The following is an 11,347-nucleotide window of genomic DNA, read 5'->3' on the forward strand; positions in this document are numbered from 1 at the left end:
GCTGAGATTTCCATATACGGGCACATAATTAGACAATCCCAGGGCTCTTCTGGCTTCTTAGAAATCATTTGTTATATACATATATGTAATAATAAAGAATAAACTATGAAAAATGAATCCCAACTCACCCTAGAGTTTGGTTCCTCTTTATTCTTTGCATTCTGGATCTTCTAGATCTTCTAGAAATACTCCATGTATACATGTGCTATTGACTTACACATAGATGACTGGAGGTTTTTCATACTATATTTGCATTTATTTATTGTGTGTTATAGTTTTACTTAGTGTGTGTGTGTGTGTGCGCACACGCGCGCGCACGTGTACATGCTGACATGTGTCACTATGCCTACGTGAAAATCTGAGGATATTTTAATGAGTTGGCTCTCTCCTTCCACTATGAGCCCTGGGGATTGAGCTTAAGCCTTCAGGCTTGGTGGCTGGAGTCCTTACCCACTGAGCCACCTCCCTGGCTCTAAATGACATTTCTAAGCAGTTTACACCTCCCTTTTTGTCATTACCCAATTGATGCAAGCTTCTGGCATAAGACTATATTCAAGACACCTTGTGTGGTACTTGCACAAGGCACATTGTCTCCCTTGCATCCTTAAACATCGGGCAGTTTTATCCCCAATATTTCAGTTCATGGTGAGGTTGTTAGGTTGAGATTTTAACTGTGTGTTTTTTTTTTTTTTTTTTTTTTAAGTGTTTGGGTTTTATCTCTGTACCTGAAGTGGAGTAAATCAAAATTTAACTTTTATCTACTGATGCTTTTCTATTGCACCTGACACCTTCGCGCGCGCGCATGCGCGCGCGCACACACACACACACACACACACACACACACACACACACACACACCCTGCCCCCAGCTTGAGAGTTAGTAACCACAGAGGATGTTCTGCAGCCCATGGGTAGGAATTTACATACTCTGCAGTGGTTATGCAGATAATAGCCATCATGGGTTTCATTTTATGCTCAACACATTTAGAGAGACAGCAATCCAGATTTACTTTATCCTTGTTAATAACTATGTAAAATTCCATTATATGAATTGTTACATTTTAAAGTGAAATTTTTAATGATGTCTGGTAGCAGCTTCTATTGTCTAGAAGGGAAAAAATGGTGGCACAGGAATTGAAACATTATCTCAGTGAAAGAAGGGAAGGGGAGGAAGAGGGGTTGCCTATTTTTATGGGGTGGTTTTTAACGTGCTCACTCTCTTCTTCCGGTACCTGAGTCTGCTCATGCCGGGCCCAGGCAGGCCTCTTTCCTGCTCCGAACCTCATGATCTAGAAGACTGGCCAATGTGATCTTCAGAGTTTCTCCTGTTTCCTGGGCTACTGTGCCAGGAATGGACTTCTGAACCATTTATTTTTATCCCTGGTGATGGCACTCCGGAGGGGGCAGAAGGATGGTTGCTTCTGAAACTCTGACAGTATCATAGCATGACAGGCACCTCTCTGCTCTTCTTGCCTGGACAGCAAGAGCTTAAGGCCACCTGCCTCCCCAACTCTGTTGCCCCGTGTAGAGGCCAAGAGAAAGGGTGTATGCTTAGCCAGGGAGTGGTCATTAAGGCTCATGGACAACAGAGCCCTTTAGGATCCTGGGACAAGTTTGAACACAGACAGTGGGGGGTCTGGACTGAATAATGGTGCATGGATCTACCCTGAGGTAGGGCTAGCCAGAGGACAGTGCTAGAGCATCTTTGCTGGGCACTAATGGATGCTGCCTGAGAAACACAAACCTACAAAGTGAGGGCTCAGAAACAATGAGAAGCACAGAGGCCCAGCTTCCTTGTAGAACTAGCTACGTATTCAAGATCCTCGAGGAGCATCAGCTGATGGATTTGGAGCTCTACTCTGATGGTTCTAACCTGCTTGGCCAGGGACAAGACCTTAGCAACGTTACTCTTTATAAAGTTCCCACCTGATTCAAACACAGCCAGGGTATTAGAGTAGGCTCCATATTAACCCTGCCATTTTCTTAATATTAACCGCTGACATATAACAGCAATTCTGAGTGTTACATTTTATTCTGAAAGTCTGGTAATGCTGTCTTTTGTTCCCCACAGGCTCCAAGGAAACTGAAAAGGGTTACATGATTTTCTCAAGTATTGGGGCAGGAACCCACGCCCCCAGTGGGGAGACATTGGTGCTGCCCTTCTCCCATCTCTGACTCTTCTTTGAAATTACCTCCCAGAAAGCTGACCAAGGCCCAGGCAAAGACAGGGCAGCTCTGGGGCTAGAGGTCCAGTCTCCCTGGCTCAAGTTTGAGTTCCTTGCCATCTTTTGCCTCTCCAGGGTGGGCAGGATTCAAAGAAACCTGCTGAGTTTCCTCTGGGTCCCAGCAGGCTATGTGTGCCTTCAGAAAGTATTTGGGGCTCCATGTTTCCTGGGCTGGGTTGCTATGGACTCTGTCCCCAAGGAGCCTGTGGAGCAGCTGCAGTAGCCTCAACCCCAGAGGAAGCTGCTGATGAGCGCAGAGACTAATTCTACAGCAGCAGTGAGGGCGAGCCTTTTAAGTCTTGGGTTGCCTTGGGGATCCCCTCAAACCTCTCCCATCCTGCCTAGCAACTGGGGACATCAAGGAAGGATTTCTCCCAGTAAGAACATCATTTTGAGAGCTCGTGCTGGAGCTGTGATCAGAAAAAAACAAAGCCATATAGAAAGCACACAGGACTGTACTTTCTGCTTTCTTGGTGATCTTTTCTCTTGGGGACTTCCTGAGTGAGACAGGACCAAGAGCTCTCTGACTATGAGGCATATGCCCTTTAGAAGGTACTTATTGTAAACACCATGGTCTCGGCACCACCCTCTATCACACAGGGAATCATAGTTCAGGCTTATGTCTTGCCTGTCATATGCCAGACACTGTTCTAAATGTTCCATGGTCATCTCATCTCATATTCATATCCACTGGGCTGTTAGCGTGATGACCCTCCTTGTCAAATGCACCTAGGATGGTGCTTCTCAACCTTCCTAATGCTGTGACCCTTTAATACATGTTGTCTATGACATGTACATATATGATACCCTTCATGTTGTGGTGACCTCCCAACCATAAAACTATTTTTGTTGCTACTTCATAACTGTCATTTTGCTACTGTTATGGATTATAATGTAAACACCTGTGTTTTCTGATGGTCTTAGGTGACCCCTGTGAAAAGGGCTGCTCAATCCCCAAAGGGGTCACGACCCACAGATTGAGAACAGCTCACCTAGGGAGTAAATCCACCTTGTAGACTGTTCTGGGAGTTAAATTCATTACGTGTGCTACATATTTAACTGATACCATTTATGGAGCATCTTTTCTCATTTTAAAGGGGAAGAGACCAAAGTTAATTTGCTCACTGTGCATATCAGTTAACAGATAGCCTAGGATCTGAGCCTGGCATTTGGATTTAAGAACCCATGCCTTTCATCACTATAGCCACTGTTTCCTTTCAAGACACTAAGCCTCCTTCAGGAAATGCAGCCGCCTCTGGGGACTGGCCAACAATGATGCTCCCCACCCCCATGTGGAACTAGAAGCAAAAAAAGTGATATAAGCTCCAAAAGTATCAAGAAGCTGGTTAAAGCCAGGGCCTGGGGCAAAGAGAAGGCACTGGGACCCACAAATTCAAGAACACATGTCTCCAGAAACTCAGCCCCTGGCTGCACACTCAGCCTCAGTGACCGCAGGTGTATGCGTATGCATATATATGTATATGATATATATGCATATGCTCTTGCTATCAGATGGCAGGAGCAGGTCCTGACCCTGTGGTTTTCAAAAGGACACCAAGAAACAGCAAGGCTAAATTCCCTGTGAGAAATGTGTGTGCTGATTTGGGGCAGTTGATGTTGGCTGCTCTGTCCCATGCAGACCCACAGAGGAGGTGTAGCGGAGTGTAGATGGGGACAGCTGAACTAGAGGGATGGAAAGAACCATTCTGAGGCAGCCTCAAAAATGCCCAGAATGAATGAGGCCACAGAGCAATGAGCTAATGTTCTTTAGAAGGCGTCTCAGATTCCAATTCTGGAAGACATGCTGTACTCAGCAGATGAACAAAGGGTGACACTGCCCAGCCTAACAGGACAGCTTCCTGGGGAGTTGTGAAGCCACTGCCCGAGGTGGCTGGGCAAAGGGCTCTGGGCTGGGTCTGCTGGCTTCTTACACTCCCAAGACCCAAAAACTTGCTGACCTCGTATGAGTCTGGGGAAACCCAGAGACTAAGGAAGCCAAGAGCATGCCCAGAGGCTACAGCCAGGCCAAGCAGGGAACTGGGTGGGATAAATTCTCAGAGACATTTGGGTATGGCTTGTGGCACCGGGTGCCCCTCAAACAAAGCCACCACTGTGTCCAGAAAGGAAAATCTATTGAGCAATCTTATGCACTACTTCTTTACAGGGTGTGGGACAGATCGCCTCTGTTCCTGGGCGAAAACATTCCCACAGCTGTGTAAAAAAAAGAAAAGTTAATTCAAGCCTGGGTGGGACCATCTGAGATGGGGACACATGAAATAAGGAGGGACAGAACACTCCTTATATTGTGTTTATGCTTATTCTGTGATTTGAACTTCCTCCCACATAATCAACCTTACCTGCACCATGACATGACAACATTAATTCAGTTTTGCAACAGAGTCAGCTGAAAAATAGCATGTTCAAGTTCAGGGTCAAATTTGAGGTCCCAAACACTGAAAGGATTTCGGTGCCTCCCCTCCCTTGCCATCCAATGCAAAATAAATAAAGGCTAAACCATAAAATATGTGTGGGGAAATTCAACACAAATCCGATTTTTTCCCATGAGGGCGATTTTTCTGAGGGCGATTTTTCTTCATATGCTTCTTAACTAGAAATTATTTCATAACATTTTCCTCATTTTTTTAATGCCTTGCTTAGTTGGCAATCTAAGCATGTGGTCTGCTTTCCTGATGACCTAAGTATGCAGGGTATGGCATAGAGCCCAAGAGTCTCATCCAGGCCTGTCTTTCAGGCACCCGTCTCCCCAGCAAGGAGGCCCAGGCTTTGAGCAGCTGCTGGGTTTAACCTCAGGCAGGGAAAGAACCACAAAGGCTAAAGACCTGCAAATACTGTTGCTGGAGGCTCTGGGTTAGGTGCACCAAGTGATCTGAAGAATCTGTTGCTCTCTTAAGTGGCTTAGGGACCCACACAACTTTACCACCGACATGACCCTGAACAAGTTGCTCAAAAGAACATTGGGACCAGCAAGATGGCTCAGTGGATAAAGGCACCTGCTGCCAAGCCTGACAGTCTGAGTTTGATCTCTAGCATGGTGGAAAGAGAGAACTGACTCTGGCAAATTGTCCTCTGACCTCCACATACAGGACAGACACATACACACAGGCAGGCAAGCATGGATACATTAATTAAAGACCTAAGTAACTAAACATTTTAAAAGAATAGCCTTCACCTCCCAGACTGGTAAAACAGGGAAACACCTGGTTTCTAACTATGACAGCTAAAAAGTTAAACCGTTTGAGGTAATACACAAGAGTTTTGGGAAAGCAAGGCCTGTAGCAGACTTTTCCCACAATGACACAAACAATAATTAGAGAAAATGAACCCTTCAGGGTTGCCTGCAGGTACTCGGCCCATTCCCACCCATCTCTAAACCCAGTTCACATGTGTCCTCTGTGAAGCTGTAACAGATTCATCCCCCACCTCACCCACAAAGCACAAACACTCTTCCCTCTCTCCTGTAACAGCGGATCTTACAGCGCTTCCTTTGCAGGCAGTTTAAGCGCATTCGAAAAGCACAGTTGTCCTGTACTGTGGGCCTTTGTGTTATGCATCTATATCTTTGAGTCCCTCAGCCATGGGTCCTTCTACTTTAAAATAAAGTCAGGATAACTCTTGCCCCATCAGCCTGACTTAGTTTTACGGAGAGAGTAACATACACACAGAGACACAAAGTAGATGGAAGACTGTAGCTAGGTTAAGAAGTCAGCTCATGCCCCAGGAAAACTTGCCACGGTGCCTTGTTCAAGGACCCTCTGTTATGGGAAGAAGTGCTTGCAGTAGAACAGTTTAGAACTGGAATTGGCTGGTCTTAGCATTCCCTTGCTGGCTCTACCCCATGACAAGCCTGACCATCTGGGACACTAGTTACCCCAGCATCAGTTCTTCCTCTGCCCTTCTGTAGTACAGAGAGGCAGCATGCCCTCACCTTCTCCAAGCTATAGTGGTACAGGAAGAAGGCTCCTCTACCTCCTTAGCATCATCCTTAGCTAGAAAGAAGGACGGGATTGATATCCACCACCCCATTGGTACCTGGAACTAAATGGTGCAGAATTGGTTCTGAACACTCCTATTCCAAGAAAGTGGTTACTAGGATTCACACGGTATGGGTAAGGAAACAAGATCAGAGACAAATGGAGGTGTAACCTCCCTTATCCTTCCTTGTCAGCCTCTTGGCTAAAAAGTAGGGGAGCCAGGTTCTACTGACCTAGCCTGGGTTACGACCTTTGTCCCACAGCCAATGGGAGTGGTATGCAAACCTTCCTCCACTGTTGTCTCTACTGATTTCCAGATGCCTGGCTTCAAGGGGATTCCTCAACTGGACCTGAGGGAGGCAGATATAGCTCCTCTAGTCTCAAGCTTGTTTCTCCCTTCAGTAACCAATGAGCCTTGGATAAAAGCAACTGAATATTTACTCAGCTCCACTTTGAACCCGACAGACCAGGACCCTAGACAATAAAAGAACATCCTTTGACTCCTGATAGCAGAGCCCTGAAGTAGTCTAGGTACTGTTGCAGGCAGAGTTAAGTCCACAGAGGAGTGGGTTTCCCAAGGATGGTGAACTCTCTGCCTTTGGTTTCCATGAAAATCACCTTTCATGAGGTAATCACATACTGAAGGCCAAGGTAAGATCTGGGTTCCCATCCCTGGGACCCCATCCTATCCGTCCTGAGAATGATAACAGATGCAGCAAACACAGGAAACACTACATCAGTCACCTTTGGTGGAGGCTGCAGAGTCCTAGAAGAAATGTGAACAGTTCAAAGAGCCAGCTAAGTTGGGCTCACTCTGGAACACCCAGCATCCCAGTGGTACATGGCTTACTACAGAAGAGGCTCAGGATCAAACCAGACATTCCAGTGGGGGCTCTGAACCTCAGATCTCTCCTTTTCAGCCCAAGCAAAGCCCAAGGAGACCATAGTAAGAGCTGGTACCTGGGCTAGCTCCTGCCTAGCTCTACCTCCTTTCTCCTGTCTGCCAGCAGACAGAGGAGGCCCAGAAAATAAATAGCAAGAAAAGGTGGCCAGGAGTTCAACAGGTCCAAAGAAGGAGAAGCTTAAAGCTTCAGGCCAGCAGGAGAAACAGCAGAGGTGGAAGGAGACCGCCGGGGACACAGAGCTACTGTGCTCCAAAAAGACAGACTGTGTTGGAAGGAGCAGCCCACAGACCAATTTATTGTTTATTTTATTACTCTGCGTTGCTGGGCCTTAGGCCAGGGAAGTTATTTCAGGCAGAGATCATAGCACGTCAATTAGTTATTACAAGAATGTCCTCTCTGTGTGTTCTTCCCAAGACAAGAAATAGATTTCATGGCAAACATGCAGAACAGAAAGTGGATGGACATTCAGGAGACAAAAGCTAATAATGAGGGACTCAAGGGGCGAGCTCTGGAGGGGAACGGTTCTGTACAGGCTCAGGCCTCAGACAGAGATGAGGAGGCTCCTAAGAGCCAGACAAGGGTGCACACACTCAGAGGAAAGTGATAGTTGTGTGTACTACCGTCTTGGAAGACAATTCCAGAATGTGACTCTAATAGAGAAACTTTTTTACAAAAATTAACTATTTATGAAAAATGCTGCATAACCTTTGGCCTTTTTTTCTCGGCTTCTTGTAGTCTCTGGAAAAAGAAGACCAATCTGTGGAGAATATGCTATTCAGAGTAATCTTGCAGCAGCAAACAAATCAGGAACAACCAGAAACACTCACAAGGAGCAGCTAATTAAGGAACAGACTGTATCTATCTCAAGTGAAATATTATATAGCTGATAAAAATGATGGTTATGTGGGGCATATTCACACTGTAACTAGAACTAAAAACTCTAGCTTACGAAATTGCATTCATGGTATGACCTCACCAGAGTGTAAGACAGCTATAAGGACAGAAAAGATAAATGTACTATTTTAAATGTTTTTTTTTCCTGAGTTATAGGTTATGGACAGTTTTGTTTCTTTTTCAAGCTTATTCTATTCTTCACTTTCTAACAATAAATGAAACTGTTGGATTTAATGAGGAAAGAAAAATGTGCAGTTTGGTTTGGGAAAACCTTGTGTTATAGTCTTCCTTGTTTTACATGATTCTCTTCACTCTTGCTCTCTTTCTAGAAGGGAAACAGCTTTGGGTGTATGAGCTAAATTCAGTTATTGTTATGAGCAGGAAGGGGCCCCCTCAGACTAGGAGGATAAGAAAGAAGAGGGATCTGCCTCCCTCAGATAAGGGAAAATGTGGGGCACCTCATTCGGCCACTTTCTTAGATCTAGTAACAGTCTGTGGTGACTCAGGCAAAATCCAGAGGGCATCCCATACAGAGGCACTTAAACATTTCTGCTGCTCGGGGACCCTGCTCTTAAAACACACTTGCCTTTCTTCCCTCCCATTTTGAAAGATGGCTGCTGGGAACTCCCCAGAGCTTAGTCCCTGGAGATGCTCAGGCACAGAACTACTAAAGTGCCTTTGCTGCTGGAAGGAGATGTTCCAATAGTTTAATGTCCTCAGGGTCGTGACCAAGGATGATCAGAGGGCCAGGGCAGGCTGTGCGAAGCCGAGAACAGTTTGCAGATTGCCTACACTTCCCATGAGGCATAAACCCAATAGGGTGGAGAACAGCGATACAAAGGGACTTGTGTTCACAACCCAGGTATCTCTGGAGCACATTTGGCATCAATTGGTGTTTAATAAAATTAAGGGCTGATTTTGAATCCAAGATTCTCCCTCTGTGTTCCCAGTTAAATCCACTCAACACTACAGGTAAACTTAGGGTATACATGTAGTTTTCTAGAGAGAGCTTTATAGCTTTCATTATTTTTTTTTTAAGAAAAGTGATTTAGATTTTTAAAAATAAAGTGAAAAAACCAACAGATTTATCTTTCATGCTTAAAATATATTAATGTTAATAAGCCATTACCCCCAGGTCCCCACTTCAGAAATCATTTGACCTTGCAAAGATGCAGGTCAAGTTGACAGCTCAAGACTGTCCACTCCACAAAGACAAATGACTTGGTGCTGTGTTCAGACAGGACAGGTTAGCACAGTATACACACAGCCCCCGGAAGCTGAGCACTGGAGACATGGGAGACTGAAAAATGAGTCACCAGGCTGTCAACTTCGCTGCTCTCCTTACCAAGCAAAGCACATGGCTTTGTATGTCACAGATGCCAACCCAGAAATATGAGGACTGCTGCTTTCAAGGGTACCCTCTGCAGATGGGTACCCCTGACTCTGGGAGGATATGCACCTGTAAGAGTGTGAGTCTCAGCCCAAGGGATAAGCAGTGCCCAATCTTTGGAATATGTAACTCCTTAACCTTTAAAAAAGGCAGCCTGGCCTGGCAGACTGTACACACTGAAGATAGGGAGAGGCCTGTTCTTCAGAGATAGGGATGTTTCTGACTCTCCCTGAATGCTTGTGGCCCTTATATTCAGTGGAATGGAAGATTCCTTGTTAAAGTTACAGGCACTTAGCTAACATTTTCCACACACACCTAGGGCTGCTTCCATCTCGTGAGGCTCGAAACCATCACTTACCCTCCCATCACCTCTGCTATCTCACCTGCAAAGTCAAGGGCCGGGTGAGGCATCTCAGCCTCTCCTCTACTTCTATGGGCTTTAATATTATTATTGAACTATTAAGATCAAAGAAGGAAACCTAGTAAAAGTATCCTGCTTCTCTTCTCTAAGAGACAGACCTAAAAGTGCTGTCAGAGAGAAGGAAAAATGATAAAAGGGCAAGAGAACCCAGAGTCTCCAGTTCATCTCCATTCCCAAGCCTGTGACCAGGAGAAGAACTCAGTTGCAAAGGTAAGGCTCCCCTGGGTAATCCTGAGCCCTTCCCAAGACAATACAGAGGTCCTAGTCAAGGGAGGGTTATGATACCCCCACCTTCATAAGGTGTCTGGTTCCTTCTGTGTCTCAGTTTCACAGTGCCCAAATCAGACAACAGGGATGACTCTTAATTTGAATGCTTCAAAATGACCAGGGCTAAGAACTGAGGAGGGACATCATGTAGGATTCAATGGGGGACTTGGCAGCAGGGTCAACTTTTGAAGCCTCCCACTGAGATTTCTTCAGAGCCCTTCATGGAAGACTTTCCATGTCACCCGGAAGGCTCAGCACCCAGATGCAGCTCACCTGATGAAGGTAGTCTTGCCGGTAGAGTACTGGCCCACCAACAAGACCATGGGCTTGTTGTCGAAATCAGCATCCTCCAGGGCGGGCGAGTGGAACTCATGGAAGCGGTAATACTCTTCCAGAGGCAGCAGCTTGGTCTTGTAGAGTTTCTTGAGCCCCTCGCTCACTGTCTGGAAGACCTCAGGGTCTTTTTTGCGGCGATCATCGTTACCCAGCCAGCTGAACATTGTGGCAGCTGGGAGAAGATTCCCGGGAGTGGCACCCGCCTAGCTCGAACAACGCCGCCACTGCTGCCTTACCAGAGCTCAGGGCTCAGACGCACCATGGCCCGGGCTGCCCCAGCTTCTGGAACCACTCCAGCCCCAGGTTCCTCCACAGCCGGTTTGGAGAGGAGGATGCTGCGGATTGTGTCAAGAGAACTGCAACTCTGGAAATTAAAGACGAACCTGCCGGGAGGGAAGCCGAAGCGTGAGTTCTGGGTCTCCCCAGATAGGTGGCTAAAGGATGCTTGAGCTCCACTGCTGCGGTGCCTAGGCTGCTTGGAGTAGGCAGCGGCGTATGGAGCTCCGCATCCGCAGCAGCATCCCGCCGCCCCCGGCGCGCATTTAAATGCCAGACGTGCAGGAAGTCCCCGAGAACTGGCAAAGCCCGGCCGGCCCCACGGTCAGGGCGAAGCGAAGCCAAACAGGGCGCCGCCATGTCTGTGGGCAGGCGTTCTGCGGCCGCGCGGACTCTAGCTGCAAAATGCTGCTGCAAGAGTCCTGTGGGAAAGCACAGACATTTCTTTCCCAGCCCTGGGGATTTGACTTGGGAGCAGCGCCCTCTCAAGGACGGCGACTAAGACAGCCTTGACCTACTCTACAGTTTTGAGACTCAGTTCCTTTGGTTACTGAGGTCAGTTCCCTGGGGACACTAGTATTGGGAACCATTTGGGGAAATTTTTACTGTACTTTCCTTGAGGCATGGAAAGGAGGTGCCCC

At 46.7% G+C, this 11,347-nt stretch overlaps 1 protein-coding gene across 1 annotated transcript in view; it reads right to left on the reverse strand.

The window, feature by feature from the left end:
- Ehd3 (EH domain containing 3) overlaps positions 1 to 10,949 on the reverse strand; it is a 28,015-nt gene extending 17,066 nt beyond the window's left edge. The window contains exon 1 of the mRNA XM_034514217.2: positions 10,368 to 10,949. Coding sequence (XP_034370108.1) covers positions 10,368 to 10,594 — 227 coding nt within the window. The 5' untranslated portion in view covers positions 10,595 to 10,949. The remainder of the gene's footprint in view (positions 1 to 10,367) is intronic.
- Between the last annotated feature and the right edge of the window lie 398 nt (positions 10,950 to 11,347).

Source organism: Arvicanthis niloticus, chromosome 11 (assembly GCF_011762505.2).
Source record: "Arvicanthis niloticus isolate mArvNil1 chromosome 11, mArvNil1.pat.X, whole genome shotgun sequence".
Lineage (NCBI taxonomy): Eukaryota > Metazoa > Chordata > Mammalia > Rodentia > Muridae > Arvicanthis > Arvicanthis niloticus.